General features: G+C 49.6%; 2 protein-coding genes across 14 annotated transcripts in view; one reads left to right on the top strand and one right to left on the bottom strand.

Annotated features, from left to right (window-relative positions):
- The first annotated feature begins 5,495 nt into the window (after positions 1–5,495).
- TMED1 (transmembrane p24 trafficking protein 1) lies at positions 5,496–15,551 on the top strand. Of its 2 annotated transcripts, XM_054562108.1 has the most exons (5): positions 5,496–5,771; positions 6,452–6,549; positions 6,691–6,874; positions 7,521–7,688; positions 15,460–15,551. In XM_054562108.1, exons 1-5 carry the CDS (start codon positions 5,589–5,591, stop codon positions 15,487–15,489), a joined length of 663 nt encoding a protein of 220 aa, XP_054418083.1. In that variant the 5' UTR covers positions 5,496–5,588; the 3' UTR covers positions 15,490–15,551. The 2 variants fall into 2 exon arrangements, with proteins under 2 accessions (XP_054418083.1, XP_054418082.1); XM_054562107.1 differs by lacking the exon at positions 15,460–15,551 and having other exon boundaries at positions 5,500–5,771; positions 7,521–8,541.
- Positions 8,296–17,233, bottom strand: part of DNM2 (dynamin 2) — an 85,736-nt gene continuing 76,798 nt past the window's right edge. For 2 of the 12 annotated variants that reach the window (XM_054562101.1, XM_054562106.1), the window contains 5 exons: positions 14,999–15,110; positions 14,276–14,440; positions 11,883–12,115; positions 10,594–10,845; positions 8,296–8,677 (listed from right to left, as the gene is read on the bottom strand). In XM_054562101.1, coding sequence (XP_054418076.1) covers positions 8,638–8,677; positions 10,594–10,845; positions 11,883–12,115; positions 14,276–14,440; positions 14,999–15,110 — 802 coding nt within the window. In that variant the 3' untranslated portion in view covers positions 8,296–8,637. Of the gene's footprint in view, positions 8,678–9,094; positions 10,047–10,593; positions 10,846–11,882; positions 12,116–14,275; positions 14,441–14,998; positions 15,111–17,233 lie in introns of those variants that run through there. The other 10 variants (XM_054562098.1, XM_054562099.1, XM_054562096.1 and 7 more) reach the window with 9 other exon arrangements.

Raw genomic sequence — 17,233 nt, 5'->3', positions numbered from 1 at the left:
TTCCAGACTCCTCTAGACTTAGAAAAATCCCGTTGTTGACTTCTTTTGTAGTGTCTTTTAATTTCTTTTATTTCAATCATGCTTTTTGCCAAGGAATTTGTCCATTTAAGTTGTAGAACTTATTGGTACAGAATTGTTAATGTTTTCTTATCACTTTCCCAGTTTTAATTTATATTAAAGTAGGGAGCAGGAGTGGGGGGGAAGAGTTTGATTTGTTGTTCCACTTTATGCATTCATTTGTTGATTCTTATATGTTCCCTAAATGGGGATCGAACCTACAATCTTGGCATATCCAGATGATGTTCTAACCAACTTAGCTACCTGGCCAGGGTCCTCCTGTTATTCTTCTTCTTTTTTTGTCTCCTGTTATTCTTCTGATGTTTGTTGGGTCTGTGGTGATGTTTCCTCTTGGTAATGTAAATTGTCTTTTTCTCTTTTTTTCCTTGATTAGTCTTGCTAGAAATTAATCAGTTTTGTTAATCTTTTCAAAGTGCCAACTTTTGACTTTGTTTTTCTCTATTTTGTTTTCTATTTCTTTGCTTTTTGGTCTTATCTTTTTCTTTCTTCTATTTACCTTGTGTCTAATTGGCTCTTCTTTTATTAGCTTAAGATGGAAGCTTAGGTCACTCATTTTAAACCTTTATCTTCTAAGCATTTAAAGCTATTATTTCCCTTAAAGCACTGCTTTAATTACATCTTACTATCATTGTTAAAACATCCTTATATCCCTTGTGAATTTTTTCTATGAGCTATAGTTTATTTAGATGTAACTTAATTTATAAATATTTGGGCTTTTTTGATAACCCATGTTGGTGATTTTTTATTTTATTCCTTTGTGGTCAGACAATATACTCCATGTAATTTCAATCCTTTGAAATTTATTGATTTTTTTAATGGCCCAGTATATCTTGATCTACATTCTATTGTTCCTTAAAATATACAAACAACACTCTGCCATCACTTGGTATAATATTCTGTAAATGTCAATTAGATTGGGTCAAGGGGGATCACAGAACATGCTTGAATTCACTGAATTCATCCAGCTCTCTTCCCCCAGAGGTGCAGGGCTGGGGTCCTTCTCGTCTCCTGCAGGTTCCCAATGCCTATCACAGTGCTTGATATACAGTGAACCATAAATATTTCTTGGTTAGACAACCAAGTCTAACCAAGCCAAAAAAACATTCATTCAGTCTATTTTTGTGGTTCTATCCTGTGTGTATATAAGAGAGTTGAGAGATTCTTGGCTTTGATGTGTATGAGACGGAATTGAGAGATCCCTTCCAGATACAATGGAACCTCAGTCATCAAACTTAATTTGTTCGGAAAAACTCTTCTAGAAGCAATTTGTTCAAAAACTGAATCTCCTTTGTTGCCTGAGAGGCGCCTGATGATCATACAGGTATCAGTACAAAAGGATCATCGGGTAGAGAATCAAGACCTGAAGTTTTGTGAGATAACTGAGACTTCTTTGTCCAAAAACTTGGTCAAGAAACAAACTGTTCAAGAACCAAGATGGTCAAGAACCGAGGTTTGACTATATCTGACTCCAAAAGTCTGAGAAGACGACGGAGGAAAGGCAAGCTAGGGATAGGGAATTATGCGTGTGAAGGACCCTGGATGTGTTTAAGGACTTCATCCTGGAAGCATTTAATATGGTGTAGGACTTGATAACCTGAAATTGAGCTCAGAAAAACAGCAAAACATGCCTGTATTAGTCACCTGTCACACAGCTGTTGTCCTTAAGAGGCACAACTGAGGAGTCATGGACAGGATGAAGGAAAATCAACAAGGGATGGTGACTCCTGGGTTGTGGGGGCTGTTACGAGCCCAGGCCGGAAGTTGCTGGGGACGAAGCGGTCCTGGAGTTTGGAGAGATGAAGTTCCAGGCTTTGGTAGAGAGATAGAGACCAACATGGTGGGAGCCAGGGGGTATACACCTAGTTCTTCCTCTCCTCCAGGTCGCAGATCTCCTGCCAGAGCTGAACCCAAGCAACCAGGTTGATCCAGTGTATAGAGGTCAGCCTTCCAGGGCATAGAGCGGTGCAGGGACGGGTGAAGAACCACTCTGGTGGTGAGCACACACAGATTGCCCAGCACACATTCTTGGAATCTTTTGGAAGTGAGGCTGCCAACTCCCCATGGTTGTAAGAACCCGAGGCTAAGATTCTAGGCCAACACTACAAACAGAAGAGGGACCCTTCATGATGTGACCTGTGCTGACTGTTCCCATCTGTTCTCTGGTTACTCTTCTCACTCCCATCACGCCTCTCGCCTCCTTTCTGCCCCATGAACCCTCTGAGTGCCTTCTGACCTCAGGGCACTGGTCTGTTTGTCTCCTCTCTCTTCTTCAAGTCTGAGCTTCAATGCTACCTCCTCAGAAAGTCTTCCCTGATTCCACCCAGGTTAAATAAGACACCCATGTACAACCCAGCATTTACTTCTTAGCATCAATGACTATCTAAAACCATCTTAGTGGAGCAACACTAGGAAGACAGCTCCCCAAGGACATACACAGTGCCTGCTTTATTCAGTGTCAGATACTCAGTAAATATTCATTGAATAATAGGAGAGGGGGAAGTTTTTCTTTAATTGAAGGAAATAAGAATCACCCATTCAGACCCCAGATATCAGTGAAAATGGAAAAGTTAGTAGTCCCAAGGGCCTGTCTCTCCCCAGAAACATTGATGAACTGAGCAAAGACAGAATCAACTTTATCCAAACTCTGGAAAAGGTTTATGCCAACCAAGCAAATGCACAATCAGAGAAAAAGCAACATCAGTGTGGCAGGAAAGCTTTGTGTTTTCTGTGCCCTTCCTTCGGCTCCTTCCCGAGCAAGGCAGGCCTTGAAGGCAGCAGCCTGTGTCCTCAGTATGCGGCCCTGGCCTTTGGTTCCTGAGGGAGCAGCCCTCGTTCTCCCAGCATTGTGTTTGTCTGTTCTGACACATCTGAGGGTTATCTGCAAGACTGACTCCAATTATAAACACTTGTCTGTTTGACTCAGAATGCACTCCTGGAAGACAGTGTAGGCAAAGGAAGACCCACAGCTGCCTCAGGCAAAAGATTACAACTGAGGACAATGATAGACATGCTCTTAATAAAAGCTGGGAGGAAAAGCTAGGGTGAAAGTTTCTTTGGGCAATTAGAGCATTCAAAAGTATCCATATATACTGGGGAATTTAGAAAGTATTGTGCATGCCCAACACAAGACAAAGGCTCAGAAAAGACCTGAGAAGACAAGCTTTCACCTCTGGCTGATCTCTTGTTCAGCACAGATAGGAAGCGAAGGCTAAGGCAGAGCTGGAAATGCCCTGATGAAGCACTGAAACTTCATAGATCTGCAGAGTAAGAGAGGTTTTTCATTTCTTTCTTCTTTTTTTCTCTCATAATATATAAAAACTCTTATAACTCAACAACAAAAAGACAAACCACCTGAATTTAAAATGGGCAAAATGAATATATATTCTCCAAAGAAGATATACAAATGGCCAACAAGCATGTTAGAATATGCTCAACATCATTACGGAAATGTATATCAAAACCACAATGAGATACAGCTTCACACCCATTAGGATGGTTATAATAAAAATAAAATAGAAAATAACGTGTCAATGAAGATGTGGAGAAACTAGAACCCTCATGCATGGTTGGTGGGAATGTAAAATAGTGCATACACTGTGGAACAGTTTGGCAGTTCCTTAAAAATGTTAAATGTAGAGTTACCATATGATCCCAGTAATTCCACTTCTAGGTATATACCCCAAAGAATTGAAAGCAGATACTAAACAAACAAACAAAAAATACACACATGTTCAAAGCAGCATTATCCACAATACACAAAAGGTAGAAACAACCCAAATGTCCATCAGCGGTGAATGGTTAAAGAAATTGTGATAATCCATATAATGCAATACTACTCAGCCAAAAAGGGAATTAAATATTGATACATGATGATGAACCTTGAAAATATTATGTTAATTTATAAATTCACTTATAAATTTTATAAGTGAAATTAGCCAAATGGTCACACATTCCACTTCTATCAGAAATCCAGAATCTGTAAATCCACATAGGCAGATTGGCAGTTGCCAGAAGCTGAGGTGAATGGGGGAATGAAGAATAGTTGCTTAACAGGTACAGGGTTTTCTTTTCTTTTGGGCTGATGAAAATGTTTTGGAAGTCGGTACAAGTGGTGGTTGCACAGCATAGTGAATGTACTAATTGCCACTGAATTATTCCCTGTAAAATGGCTAATTTTATGTACTAATGTTTACTACATAAACATACTCATTAAATAAATCCATTAAAAAAATCACTCTTTCTCCACAAAATGTCCAAGGAGAGTCTGAATGATAGAGATACTAGTGAAACAAAATACCAAGCACAACCATACGTAAATGTAAACTCAGACATTACAAAGTGGCGTAACTTCCCCAAGTTCTCCAAATGCAGGAAGATGCTGACAGCCATCAGCTGTATTTGAAGAGTAATTGTCACCATCTGCCAACCTCTCCCGGTACTATCTTTAAAGACTCAAAATTTCCGTCTAAACAGTTTTTCTTATGTTTATACGGAATCACCAAGCAGAGTCCATTCCTCCAATGACTTCTTTGCTTATTTGTCTGCTTCCCAGAGGGAGGTCGTCTCCAAATCCTCTAAGACAGACTAAGGAGGAGGTTAAATGGTTGGATGATAAACCTAGAATGTAACAGATAATGAGGGTCTACGACGTGTCAAGCACTAAACAAGCATTATCTCATTTTGGCTCTCAGGCCCACACTCTCCATCTCTTCTCTGCTGATTCTAAGAACCTGGGTTTCGTTTTTCTTACCCTGGGCCACTGGAATCATTCTGCATACCATCTGGCCCCCAAATTTGAGACCCTTGGGTGGCCGTTTCGGGCCACGCCCCTCTAGTGACTATGTAAGAAAAAGAGAGCTCGCTATGGACCAGGGCTTCATCTCACTCAATTCTCATCACCCCCAACTTACAGAAGAGGAAACTGATAGAGTGATGGTTCTAAGGCGCAAAGGGAATAGGAAGTCGGGCTTCGAAGCTCAGGCTCTGCTCAGAGACCAGGGATAACGTGATACACCGGTCAATATGAAAAACTCTCCACCCTACCCCAGTAGAGCCTTTTATACATGAGACCTTCAGTTCGCGTGCAGGGGCACGCCCAGCCTCTATTTTGGCCTAGCTCCATACAGACGGGATAGTCCAACGGTCGTCGTGCTCCACCTTTGAAAATCCGCAAGACTGTGCCTTAGAAGGACCCGGCCGCCTCTACCTTAGTTGTCTTTATGTCGGCCTGAGAGGAACACACCATTACAGTACTTATTTTTTCCTTCACCAGCAATTGAGACTAAAAGTTGAGGCCTTTCATACAATAATGCCTCTAAAAGGTTGAATGTTTTCGGGGACATCAGGCATTCACTTGGGCAGCCACATACACTAGGGGGCCTTCACTTTTGAGTCTGCTGGTTTCGAAAAACGGGCAGAAGCGGTTGCCAATGAGCTTCGTCGAATAGCAGAGGGGCAGGTCTAGCCCTTAAAGGAGCCGCTACCCGTTAGCAGACGCGAGTATGATCTAGATGATGGCGGCCGGTGCGGCCCTAACCTTGGCTCTGTGGCTACTACTGCTGTCAGTGGAGGTGGGAGGGGCAGGGCCCCCACCGATCCAGGACGGCGAGTTCACGTTCCTGCTGCCTGCGGGGAGGAAACAGTGTTTCTACCAGTCTGCTCCTGCCAACGCAAGCCTCGAGACCGAGTACCAGGTAGAGGGTCCCGGGCCGGAGAGCGAGCGGAGGCAAGAGGAGGGGGCGTGGCCACGTAGCTACGGCGAGGCTTTCCTGAGAGGGAAGGGGCAGGAAGGAGCCTGTGCGAAAGAGCGTGGGGGAGGGACCTGAGTCAGACGGAGGGGGCGGGCACAACGCGTGGGAGCGGAAGGGGTGGGAATAATGGACGAAGGCGGGGCCAGAGTGACAGCCGGGAGGCGGGCCATCGGGAAAAATAGAGGCCTTCATAGTGTCGGACTCTGCCGTGGGTGTGGCCAAGTCGTGTAAGATTGGGCTGGTGGGCGTGGTCAGGGTGCGCTGCAAGAAAGGGCGTGATCAACAGAATTTTGGGGGGCCTTGGGCTAAAGGCTGGACCGGTAGTCTCATTTGGGGCGTGGCAAGCCAGGGGCGTGGCCAGGTAAAAGCCGATCAAGGACTTCCGACGGGAGTGTTACCAGAGTCGATCCTAAAGCTGGCAAATCAATGAGGGCGCAGCCTTGGCACAGATCGCGGCCCGAAGAACGGGTGGGGACAGGACCCGGTTGCAGGTGTGGGTGTCAGTGCCCAGGTAGGTCCCTAGTGGTCTGTTTGGGTCTGCGCAGTTATCCAACCCTGGCTTTCTCTGGTAGGTGCTCTTGGCCTATCCCTAGCCCTTCAACTGCTCTTACCTGTCCCCCCAGGTGATCGGAGGTGCTGGGCTGGATGTGGATTTCACCCTGGAGAGCCCTCAGGGCGTGCTGCTGGTCAGTGAGTCCCGCAAGGCAGATGGGGTGCACACGTGAGTTCAGTCCCGCAGCCTGCTGGGGTTCGGTTACAGCCCTGCCCCTCCCCAGCAGCCTCCGGTTACCGCCCTGTGTGTTTCCCAAAGTCCGGTGGTGGCCATTCAGGGTCATATCTGTGTGTCTGCCTATCTACCCAGGATAGAACCTACGGAGGCTGGGGACTACAAGCTGTGTTTTGACAACTCGTTCAGCACAATCTCCGAGAAGTTGGTGTTCTTCGAACTCATCTTTGACAGCCTGCAGGACGATGAGGAGGTCGAAGGCTGGGCAGAGGTCGTGGAGCCTGAGGAGATGCTGGATGTCAAGATGGAGGACATCAAGGTATGTCCAGGCTGAGACGGCGTGACTCCTACCAGATCTCTGGCATTGGGCCGCAGTGTGTCCCTGACCTCCAGCCTTGGCTAGAGTCCTCCTTAGCCTGACTTAGCCTCTCCTAGCAGCAGTGCCCCCAACTTGTATTAATTGTAGCAGCTCACAAAAAAAATTACCACATTTCTAGGTGTGAACCCTGATTTTAAGGGGTTATATAACTTATTAAATCTCCATAAACATCCTATGAACTACTGTCCTCAAATCATTCCCTCTTTTACTGAGGCACAAGCTGGCTAAATAATTGTCATAAGAAAACACAGCTAGCAACTGGCAGAGCCAGTAGTTGAACCCAGGCAGCCTGGCTTCAGCAACCGTGCTGTTATCACTAGTAAATACATTCTTTACACTTATTTAAGCATTCAGTTTTCATAGCAATTCTGAAGAGGGAACTGAGGTCCAGAGAGGTTAATTAATTTGCTCATGTTTTCACAGCCAGTGAGTGGCAGAATGAGTTAAGACTCAGGCAGGCAGCCTGGGCAGAGTCTGCTCTCAGCTCTCTGTCCTCCTGCAACATGGACTCTCACATTTCCTCATTTCATTGGTGTTTGCTCTCCAAAGGACAGAGGCCTGACCCTGATCCTCCCTTGTTCCACAGGAGTCTATTGAGACCATGAGGACCCGTCTGGAGCGCAGCATCCAGATGCTGACACTGCTGCGAGCCTTTGAGGCACGTGACCGCAACCTGCAGGAGGGCAACCTGGAACGGGTCAACTTCTGGTCGGCTGTGAACGTGGCTGTGCTGCTGCTAGTGGCTGTGCTGCAGGTCTGCACACTCAAGCGCTTCTTTCAGGATAAGCGCCCTGTGCCTACGTAGCCCCTGCCCCGAAGGAAGAACAGGGAAAAGAAGGGACAGCAGGGTGCATGTGTGTAAGACTTGCGGGGGGTCCCTTCACCATCTTAGTTCCTAGCGAGGGGAAGCCATACATTCTGGGCTTGAGATGTGGCCCCTGTGTGTCTTCCCTTCTGCACCAGAACACTGGCTGGCTTGCAGGTCTGGGCCATCCAGAAGGGTGGCTCAGTGGCTGCGTCTGCTTTCCTGGAAATTGTGCATGTGGGGTCAGGGATGGGCACTGCAGCATTTGGATGCAGCCCTGGGGTTCCCTGGCCCCACCTCTGTCTCCTGCTGTAAATGTGCCTTAGCCTCAGCCTCCCAGCTGCACCACCATTGCCTGGTGCTGGGTGGGGCCCAGGAAGCAAGCTTCCCCTTCCCGTCCCCATTGGCCCTATGAGCCAGGTGGTGGTGGTGGGAGGCCTCTTGCTCATGGGGCCCCTTGCCTTCCATCCTCTCCTTGTTGCTCCACCTATGTCCTGTTGCTGCTGCTGAGGGTGTTGCTCATGCCAGGGGTTGGGAAGGAAACTCAGCTGCAGTGTTCTTGCCAGGACAGTTACTTTATTAACAGGAAGGAGCCGGCCCCTCGGCCCAGCATGGGCTAGGTGTGAGGTCCGGTAACAGAATTCCAGGAGCGGAGCCTCCAAGACCACCTGCCCTTCCTGCTCCCCCTGCAGGGGCCCAAGACAGTTCTGAGGGGTGGCCTGGCCAAAGCCTGCACAGGAGCCTCACAGAACAAAGGGCGGTCTGGCCTGGGGACCGTAGCCAATAAATTATGGTCAGAAAATCACAGAGCCTGGTGATTGGGGCTCAGGGACACGAGCCAGATCAGACCTGCCCCCAAGAGGGCAGCCAGGCAGGCGGGAGGGATCTCCCACGAAGCTCAGAAGAAGGGTCTGGCAGGAGCCGATGGAGGTGGTCGCCTGGGCATAAGAGAAAAATCAGAAAGCAAAGTTGAACTGTGTCCCAGGCTGGGCCAGAAGGCCTGGAGCCCTGACGGGGAAGAGGGGACTTGTAGGAAGTGCTCAGGACTCTGAGGCGGAGAGAGGGCCTGACCACTGCACAGTTTGGGGCGGAGGGCTAGGATTCCCTCTCCACTCAGTGATTCTGATGCCCCCTCCAGGCCTCTGTGTAGTGAGGTGAGATGGTGGGGGGTATTTGTCTCAACTCTTGAGGTCTTAAGGAAAGTAAAAGCTCTCCCTTCTAGAGCATGGATTCCTCTGGAAGAAATGAATCCTCCCCAAAAGAGCAGAGCCCCCATGAGTGAGGTGTTGGGGAGCCCATGGTGGGAAGGGTGGGGTCCTACTTGGAGGCTTCCTGGGGGAAAGCAAGCAGCCCACATCCTCTGCCTGAACACCAACACAAAAGCCCACACAGCAGCCACCAGAAGCTTCTTCCCTTTATTTTAGTTTATTAATAGGATACAGAGTGCAGGCACTTACAGTGGTCAAACCGAGCGAGCAGTGAGCGAGGTCTGCTCAGAAAGCGGCCACTTGGGGCCCGCCCCGTGTGGGAGGCCTGGGTAGGAGCCACGGGACCCCCAGTCTCTTTATCCACTCAGCCCTGAGCCCAGCCGCTCTGGGGACCCAGGAGGAGAGAGGGGCTGAGGGAAGAGAAAGAGTAAGGCCAGGAGAGCTGAGGATTCTGGACCTGGCAAAGGCACCTCTGGCAGCCAAGGCTGGGCCGTGTGGTTAATACGACCAAGGAAGGAGTATGTACAACTTGGGCAGGGCAGGCAGCACTGGACCCATTCCTGGCTTGCCACCAGAACCTCCTGCTGCTGAGAAGTGGATACATTACTTGCACCCCAACAAGGACTAGGGGTACAGGTGTCCTTGGTGCCCAGTTTCCAGAAGGCCTGGTCTACTCAGGCTTTCTAGGCCAGAGGAGCCCTTGGGTGAGTCTAACCCATACTAACTGGGATCCCTCACCGAAGGTGGTGCTCGGGGGTCCAGTTCCTTCCCCTGCTACCCAATGCCTCATCCCCCAAAGTGCAACACCCACGGTCCTCCCACACTAGGGCTCCAGGGCCCCTTCATTCAGTGCTGTATCCAGCTGGGGATGGGGACCAGGACAGCCCCTGACTGGCCAGGGTTAGGAAAGAGTCGGGGAAGCCTGGTCCTGGCACAGGGGTGGGAGGGCCGGGGCGGCAGAGGGGCCCGGACCACTGAAGTTCCTGCACCAAGGGCGCACAAGAAACCCCCGCGAAAAAGCCCCGCAGCCTAGTCGAGCAGGGACGGCTCGGCTGGGCGGATAATGGTGGGCCGGCTGGGGGCAGCCGGGGGTCTTCTGCTGCAAAGAGAATAAAAACAGACAGGGAGGGGGAGACGGCAGTGAGGCTGCAAGCAGGACGACGACGACGACCCAGGCCCCACCACCCCTTCCCAGGTTGCTGCCCTTTGCTAGATGCTCTGAAGGAAGGCTGCCAAGGTGCCAGGAAGGAGTTTGCCAAGCTTAGGCCTTGGTACCCCTTCAGTCGCTTGCTCTGTGACCCTGGACACGTCCCCCACCAACCCTGAACCTCAGGTTCCTCATTGGACAAGTGGGGAGAAGACAGCCTGGCCTGCAAGGTGGGGAGAGGAGGGCAGGGTTATGCCATAACTGATGTGTGTCCTGAATAAGGAAGCAAAAGCCAAAACCCTGTGTGAGGGTCCCAAGCCGTGTGGACAACCTTGGAGCCTTGGAGTCACCTGACTCCACCACTCCATGACTTTGGGCAGTCAACTGGGCTTCTCTTGGCCTGTTTCCCCACCAGTAAAGTGCAGATGCTGGTGACTCCTCTATTCCCTGCAGGATGCAGACCGGTGACTCTGCAGGGCATTAAGGGGGCCAGACTTACCTGGGCACTCCGGGGGGGATGCCGGGTGGAATCCGAGCAGGCCGAGATGGGATCTGAGGCGGGGCCGAGAAGGGGTCATTATTGGCAAACACGCTCTGGGGTCCGGGCCGAGATGGGATGGGAGGTGCTGAGAAGGAGGCTGCTACCCCCACCGGCACGGGTATCAGGGGAGGCCCTGGGGTGGAGCCCCTCACTGCTGGGGGCCGGCTCGGGGGATGCACGCCAGATACGGGTCGGCGCTGTGGAGTGGGGCTGTGGAAGAAAGAAAATGTGAGCTGAAAACAGTGGTCAGGAGCACCAGCCATGCCAGCCTGGATACAGAAGCCTGAAGCGGGCCAGGTAGCTGCCTCTGTAACAGGCTGGCACCAGCTACTGCCCCGGGAGATGTGGGTGAGCACCTGATCCTGGGCAAGGGGCAGTGCAGGTAAACTGGGCTCATCTGCCCGCCCCCTAGACCTGCTACAGAGGGCTGTCCTCCCACCCAAAATCTGTCCTTCGCCAAGGGCTCCTGCTTCCCTCTGACTTCACTTTCAGACATTTCTCTCTCACTGGCCCTGCCTGGGTCTCCCAACCTCCGTGCTTCCTCCAATTCACCCTCCATAGTTGCAAATCCTACCAAAGCCCAGCTCTACTCTACAAATGAATTCCAGAGGTCGCGAGCCCATGCCCCAGGTGGCCCACGGGATACCCCTGGGCCTGAGCACCTGCTGCTCCCCAGGCTGGATGCTGTTTTCTCTCGCTAAGTAGCTGTGGTTCCCTGAGGTGTCAGTGGAGCTGACACCTTCCATGAGGTTTCCCTGACCCATCCTGCTCTCTCCTCCCACCACTTGCCCGCCCTTGCACTGGTCAGGTTTCCCTGCCAGCTACTCTGAATTACCCGCGCCAGGGTCTCATTTCCACCCAACAGCTTGGGGGCAGTCGCAGGGAAGAGATGTGCTGGTTACATCCTCTGTTTGGCTGTCCAGATCCTTCCCATTCATCATGCTTCGCTGTGCTCTGTGCCCCAGGAGGCTGACCCCCACCCCGGCTGTGTTGCCCAGGCCCCTTGCCCTCCCTGGCTTTCACTGTGCTGAAGCAAGGGGAGGCACCAGGAGGCAGGCTGGTCTTTAACCCTTTTCCCTCCCAGTCCTTCAGGTTGAGGTGGGCTAGCAACTCCCTCTGTGACTAGCCCTGGGTGCTGTGCTATCTGTGTTGGGCCCCTTTACCCTGCCCACCCGTGGGTTGGGAGAAGAGCTAGGAACCCCCAGGCAGCAGCCTCTACAGCAAGCGGGCGTCTAGGCCTCACAGACCTGTGGCTGCTGGTGCTCTGGAGCCAGGTGTCATCAACAGGCGGGGGCACGGGCGTAGATACAGTGCTGGTGCTAATGTCCCCGATGATGTTGAGCGCCTCCTTGAGTGCGTGGTACATGCGCAGCATGTCATCCCTCCTCTGGGCCTGGTCAGCTGACTCCTCCATGAGGCTGGTCTGGTCTGCTGACGAGTATAAGTAGGCCAGCAGCTCATGGTGGATGAAGGCCTTTGTCTGGGGACAAGGGTAGGAGAGGTCAGGGATTCCCACCACACTGACCATGTACTCAGCTTACTTTTGCGACTGGCTGAAAAAGCATCCACCACACTAGGTAGGGCTTTCTTTGTCTTTATTGTAGAACATGTAGGATGTTTAAAACACAGGTGAGCCTTCCACCTAGCTGCCTTCCAAGTTCCTTTGGATGCTTTCAAGTGTTCTTCCAACACATTTCAGGAGATTCTTATTAACGGTATTCCTAAAAGCATCTCTCTTTTATTACTATCTTTTCTGCTATCACTTTATCTTCAAACTGGCTTTTGTTTGAAAACTATAGCAGGTCCTCCAATAATGTTCTTTAGTTCAATGTCATTTGATTATATCATTAGTGCAATTTCCTAGGAACCTAATCCTTATTAATAGATACCAATTAGCCTATGGTGTTTTTAAAATCTGAGTATAGTTGGTATACAATATTATATTAGTTATATTAGTTGGAGGTATACGTAATTAGCCTGCAGAAAGATTGGTTTCATTTTAAGTCATTTCACTTAAAATTGTAGAACCTATCCACAAAGTTAATCGAGGATTTACTGCACTAGTTTCTGTTCATTGCTTTTATACTTTGTTCCTGATTCCTCCTACAGGATACAGTAGTTTTTCAGTTACTTTTCTTGGTTTTTCTAGGTACACATTATAATGTGTGCATGAGCTTCAACAAATATGAATTTTTCCTATTCTTTTTCAATGTTCACACTTCTAAATTATTTTTCTTGTCTAACTGCATTGGCTAATAACTCTACAAGGAAGTTAAATAAAAGTAAAAAATGGACAAGATGTTCTTGATTTTAGAGGGGATGCTTCCAAAGCATGCTCTTTAAGGTCAAGAGTGGCTTGAGACTGAAATACATAGATTTAGTGGATATGTGACGCCTCATAACAAAAGACTTTGCCTTCAAATTGTCTATATGGGAAATTTTGTCAAACCTTCAACATCTACAAAGATGACCACACTTTATAGTTTCTAAGTGTGACTGCATCAGCTATTCAAACATTTACATTTTGAAAAACTGGTAAAAGGAAAAATAAAACGTAAAGGTAGAGCACAAACTCCTTTGTCCACACTGGCCGTAGCCCCCCCTGAATTCCCCTCCTGGGAAGCAACTGCTCTCAGCAGGTTCTTGTACAAGCTTCCAGAGATACCAACGCACACACAATGCCTATGTACTTCCCCTTTTTAACACAAATGGAGTCTTCCTGTATATTGTTATGCTCCATACCTTTCTGCTTAAATGGATTCTATTGAAAGGATAGAGATTTCAAATCTTTGGCCGCTACAAAATGCTGAAAAGAATAACCATGTACGTGCTCAACTGGCATGTGGGTAAATGTCTCTATGGGAGACATTCCTGTAAGTAGACCTGCAGGGCCAAAGCATATACGTGTTTTAAACTTTGGGCCGCAGAACCATTTATATCATAAATTTCATCTATCTGTGAAGACTATACCAGGGTATGCACAAAACTTAACACTGATCTCCACTGTGGAGACTAAAAAATGGAACATAAGAGAAGGGACTTGAGATTTTTGCTTTAGACCCTGTCATTGTTTCAGCTTTTATAGTCACAACACAGATCATACCTGGTCTATAGAGCTTTCTGAGTACCTACCACCAAGCAAAAAGCCTAAAATAGGAGACAATGAGCACAGCTGCATTTTACAAAAGAGAGGCCTAAATGAGAGGCTTGCAAGTCCCGGGGCAAGCAGTTAATGATGAAAGTAAAGGTGGGCTGGGCTGCTGCTGTCAAAAGGCCAAGGCTGCCAAGGCTAAAGCTGGGGACAAACTCAGCCTGGCTTTGAATCCCACCTCCAAGTGTTGGGGCAGGTTTCTTGAACTCTCTGGGCCCCCATTTTCCTGTCTATAAAACCGGACGATAGCAATCCCTCTCCTAGGATTATTGTAAGACTAAAAAAACTAATTTAATTTAGAGGAAGTGCACCTGTGTCATGTTAGTGTAAATAACCTGATAAATGGGAGTGTGAACCCTGTGTGGCCTGTACCTTCCAATTTCCCAGAAGAGACTGGGAATCCTGATTTTGATGTTTAAATGGTGATGACTAACTACAACTCCTTGGCCCCTGCCTGTGACTGGTGGCCTGCAGCGGCCAGACACTTACGTTGTTGATCATGAGGTGCATGATGGTCTTTGGCATGAGGTCGCGGATGGACTTGTTGATGATGGCCACGTAGGAGTCCACCAGGTTGCGAATGGTCTCCACCTGGCGCTCCAGCTGCGGATCCATGGAGAAGGTGTTCTCCTGAACTCCATCCTCGTTTTCTGCCTTCAAGGTGGGAGCAGAGATGGTGAGGGGTGACTGCAGCCTAAGGAGAGCGTGGGGAGCCCCCTCTCCCCTGGCAGTTGCTTACCCTGTCCCACCCACAACTAACCCTCCGGGGCTGGCTTCTGATGGCCGTGCCAGTACCATGTGGGCCTGCTTGTCCCTGGCCTGAGCTGCCAGGACACAGGGTGACCAGAGCCCAAGGTGGGCTAGATCCTCTCACTTGAGGATTGAAATGTGTTGATTTGGGGACTGAGGGCAGCCATGTTCACTCTACCTCAAGAAAGGGGAGGAGAAGAGAGAACAAAGCAGATCGGGTCCCAGTCTCTATTCATCCCTCTCTTTGGCTTTAGTTGGAGAACCTCCTGGGCCCTGATGAAAAAATCCTCCACCACTTTCTGCTTTGTTTGCTTGAGGGTACTGACTACATGCCTTCAGTGAGTTCTGGCAAACACAACCTGGAAATGACCCACCCTGTGAGACCCTAGCTCCCTTCCTCCCCCAGGGCGGGGTCAGCTCAGCCAAAGGCGTGTGACTGGGCAGGGCACGGCAACTCCTCACCTGGTCCTTCTCAGGGTAAACACCAGCTCGGAGGAATGAGGCCTTCCAGCTGTCCACGTCCTCCTGAGAGTCACAGGCCAGCTCGATCTGCCGCAGGTCCTTATAGACATTCCTGTGATGGGAAGAAGAGAGGCACGTGATCGACCTTGACTATGGGCCCTGCTCAGGTATAGTGAGCTCGGGGGTCTGAGTGACCAGGATTCACACTTGACCCAGAAATTCACAACCACAGGTCCCAGGATGGTAGCAACATCTGTACCCTAACCTGTCCCACAGGGCAGGCATGGCTGAGACAGTCAAGCTACCCCAAAACCTTTGTGTGAGATTTGGGTCTGAGGTTAAGCATGGCCCAGTGACAGAGTTCCAGTCAACTGGTGTCAGTGAGTGGCTGCCCTGAGGAACTTCTGGGAGGAGTTGTGAAGGGAGGAGCATGCTTTTGTTGCTCCGCCCCCTCTTTCCAGGTGCCTGCGACTTCACCGGGATGGCTGTAGTTCGGGTAGCCATCTTGGACGAGGAGGAGGAGGAGGAAGAAGGCTGAGGAATAGGAGAGCTTGGGTCCAGGTGCCTGTGGAGCTGCCCCACGTGCCCTGGGTGGTAAAGTCTTAACTTGATTTTTATACACACACACACACACACACACACACCCCTACCTATCTTGTTTCTGCTATTATTCTGGGTTTCCTGACTCATAAACAATATATTAGGTAATATCTTCAACTCCCTGTATAGGATGACACAGGGCCAGGGTGGTGGGACAGTTGCCTGGTGTCGCTGAGCCAGAAAAGTTCCCTACAGTTCTGTCCCACCGCAGAGCCCAGGTTCTCTGGGCCAGAGGAGGGAAGACGGTGAGCCTGAAAGAGCTATAGATGCCCTTGAAGCCAGCTGCTGGCCAAAGTAGCTCTTTGGGGCAGCTCAGAAAAAAGCAAGACAGGGCTTTTCTTACACCAAACAGGGGCTCAGCTGGAACTGGTGGTGCAGATGAGCAGTGGGGTGGCAGTCTTGGGACCAGCAGGGAGGACGTCAATCACCTGCCGGCTGATCATGAACAGCCACTGGGTCTTGCCTGAGAGCTAACCCTTGATTCAGGTAGTCCCTGGTTCCTGGATGAGGGTGTTTCTGTGAGTCTGATGGAACTGCCTTTTCTGGTGCTAAATAAAGTCTCCTACCAACACCCCAGGGGACAGATTTACCAAGAGCCTCCTTGTCCCTTCTCTTCTCCATCTACACTCACTCGGGGATCTCATTCTGTCTCATGACTATGAACACGACCGGGTAATCACAACTCTGCAGTTCTCATCCCGTCCTGAAGCCTGCACTCACCCAGCTGCATCCCACAGGCCTCTCCCCGGGCATGGCTCAAACCCAGCTCCTGGCTGTCCCCTGGCCCATCCCACCTCCGTCTTCCTCATCACAGCTGATGGCAGCTCCCTCCCTGCAGGAGCTCAGGGTCACCAGCAGGGCCTTTCTTGCCGCATCCACACCCACCAGGAGTTTGGTAAATCCGACTGGAATATGCCCTTTATGTTCTCAGCACAACCAGGATCCAGCCTCACCATCTCCCACCTGGACCAGCAAAGTCTCTTGGTACTTGGTCCCTAGGTTCCTACTATCCCCATCTCTGTTTCTTTCTTTCTTTCTTTCTTTCTTTCTTTCTTTCTTTCTTTCTTTCTTTCTTTCTTTCTTTCTTTCTTTCTTTAATGTTTATTTATTGTTTTTAGAGAGAGGCAAGGAGAGAGAAGCATACATGTGTTGTTCCACTTATTGATGCATTCACTGGTTAATTCCTTTTTTTAAAAAAGGATTTTACTTATTTACTTTTAGGGAGGGGAAAGGAGCGAAAAAGAGAGGGAGAGGAACATCAGTGTGTGAGAGAAACATCGATCAGTCGCCTCTTGCACACCCCCAACTGGGGACCTGGCCTGAAACCCAGGCATGTGCCCTGATTGGGAATTGAACCAACAAACTCTTGGTTTGCAGGCCGGTGCTCAATCTACTGAGCCACACCAGCCAGGGCTCACCGGTTGATTCTTGTATGTGCCCTGACTGGGGATTGAACCCACAACCTTGGTGTATCTGGATGTTTCTCTTAATCAATTGAGCCACCAGGCCAGGGTCCCACATCTGCTTTTTAGAGCCACCAGAGGGCGCCTGCGAGCACCTGAGCCAGGTCCTGTCTCTGTGTTTAGACCTTCCCAAGGCTCCTGCATCATTTCATCCCAGCCACCCTGCCCTGGT

This window comes from Pteronotus mesoamericanus, unplaced genomic scaffold, assembly GCF_021234165.1.
Source record: "Pteronotus mesoamericanus isolate MK-2021 breed Mesoamerican mustached bat unplaced genomic scaffold, CSHL_Meso_final scaffold_636, whole genome shotgun sequence".
In the NCBI taxonomy this organism is placed as follows: domain Eukaryota; kingdom Metazoa; phylum Chordata; class Mammalia; order Chiroptera; family Mormoopidae; genus Pteronotus; species Pteronotus mesoamericanus.
The sequence above is the reverse complement of the archived record's forward strand: the minus strand, read 5'-3'. Positions and strand labels throughout refer to the sequence as shown.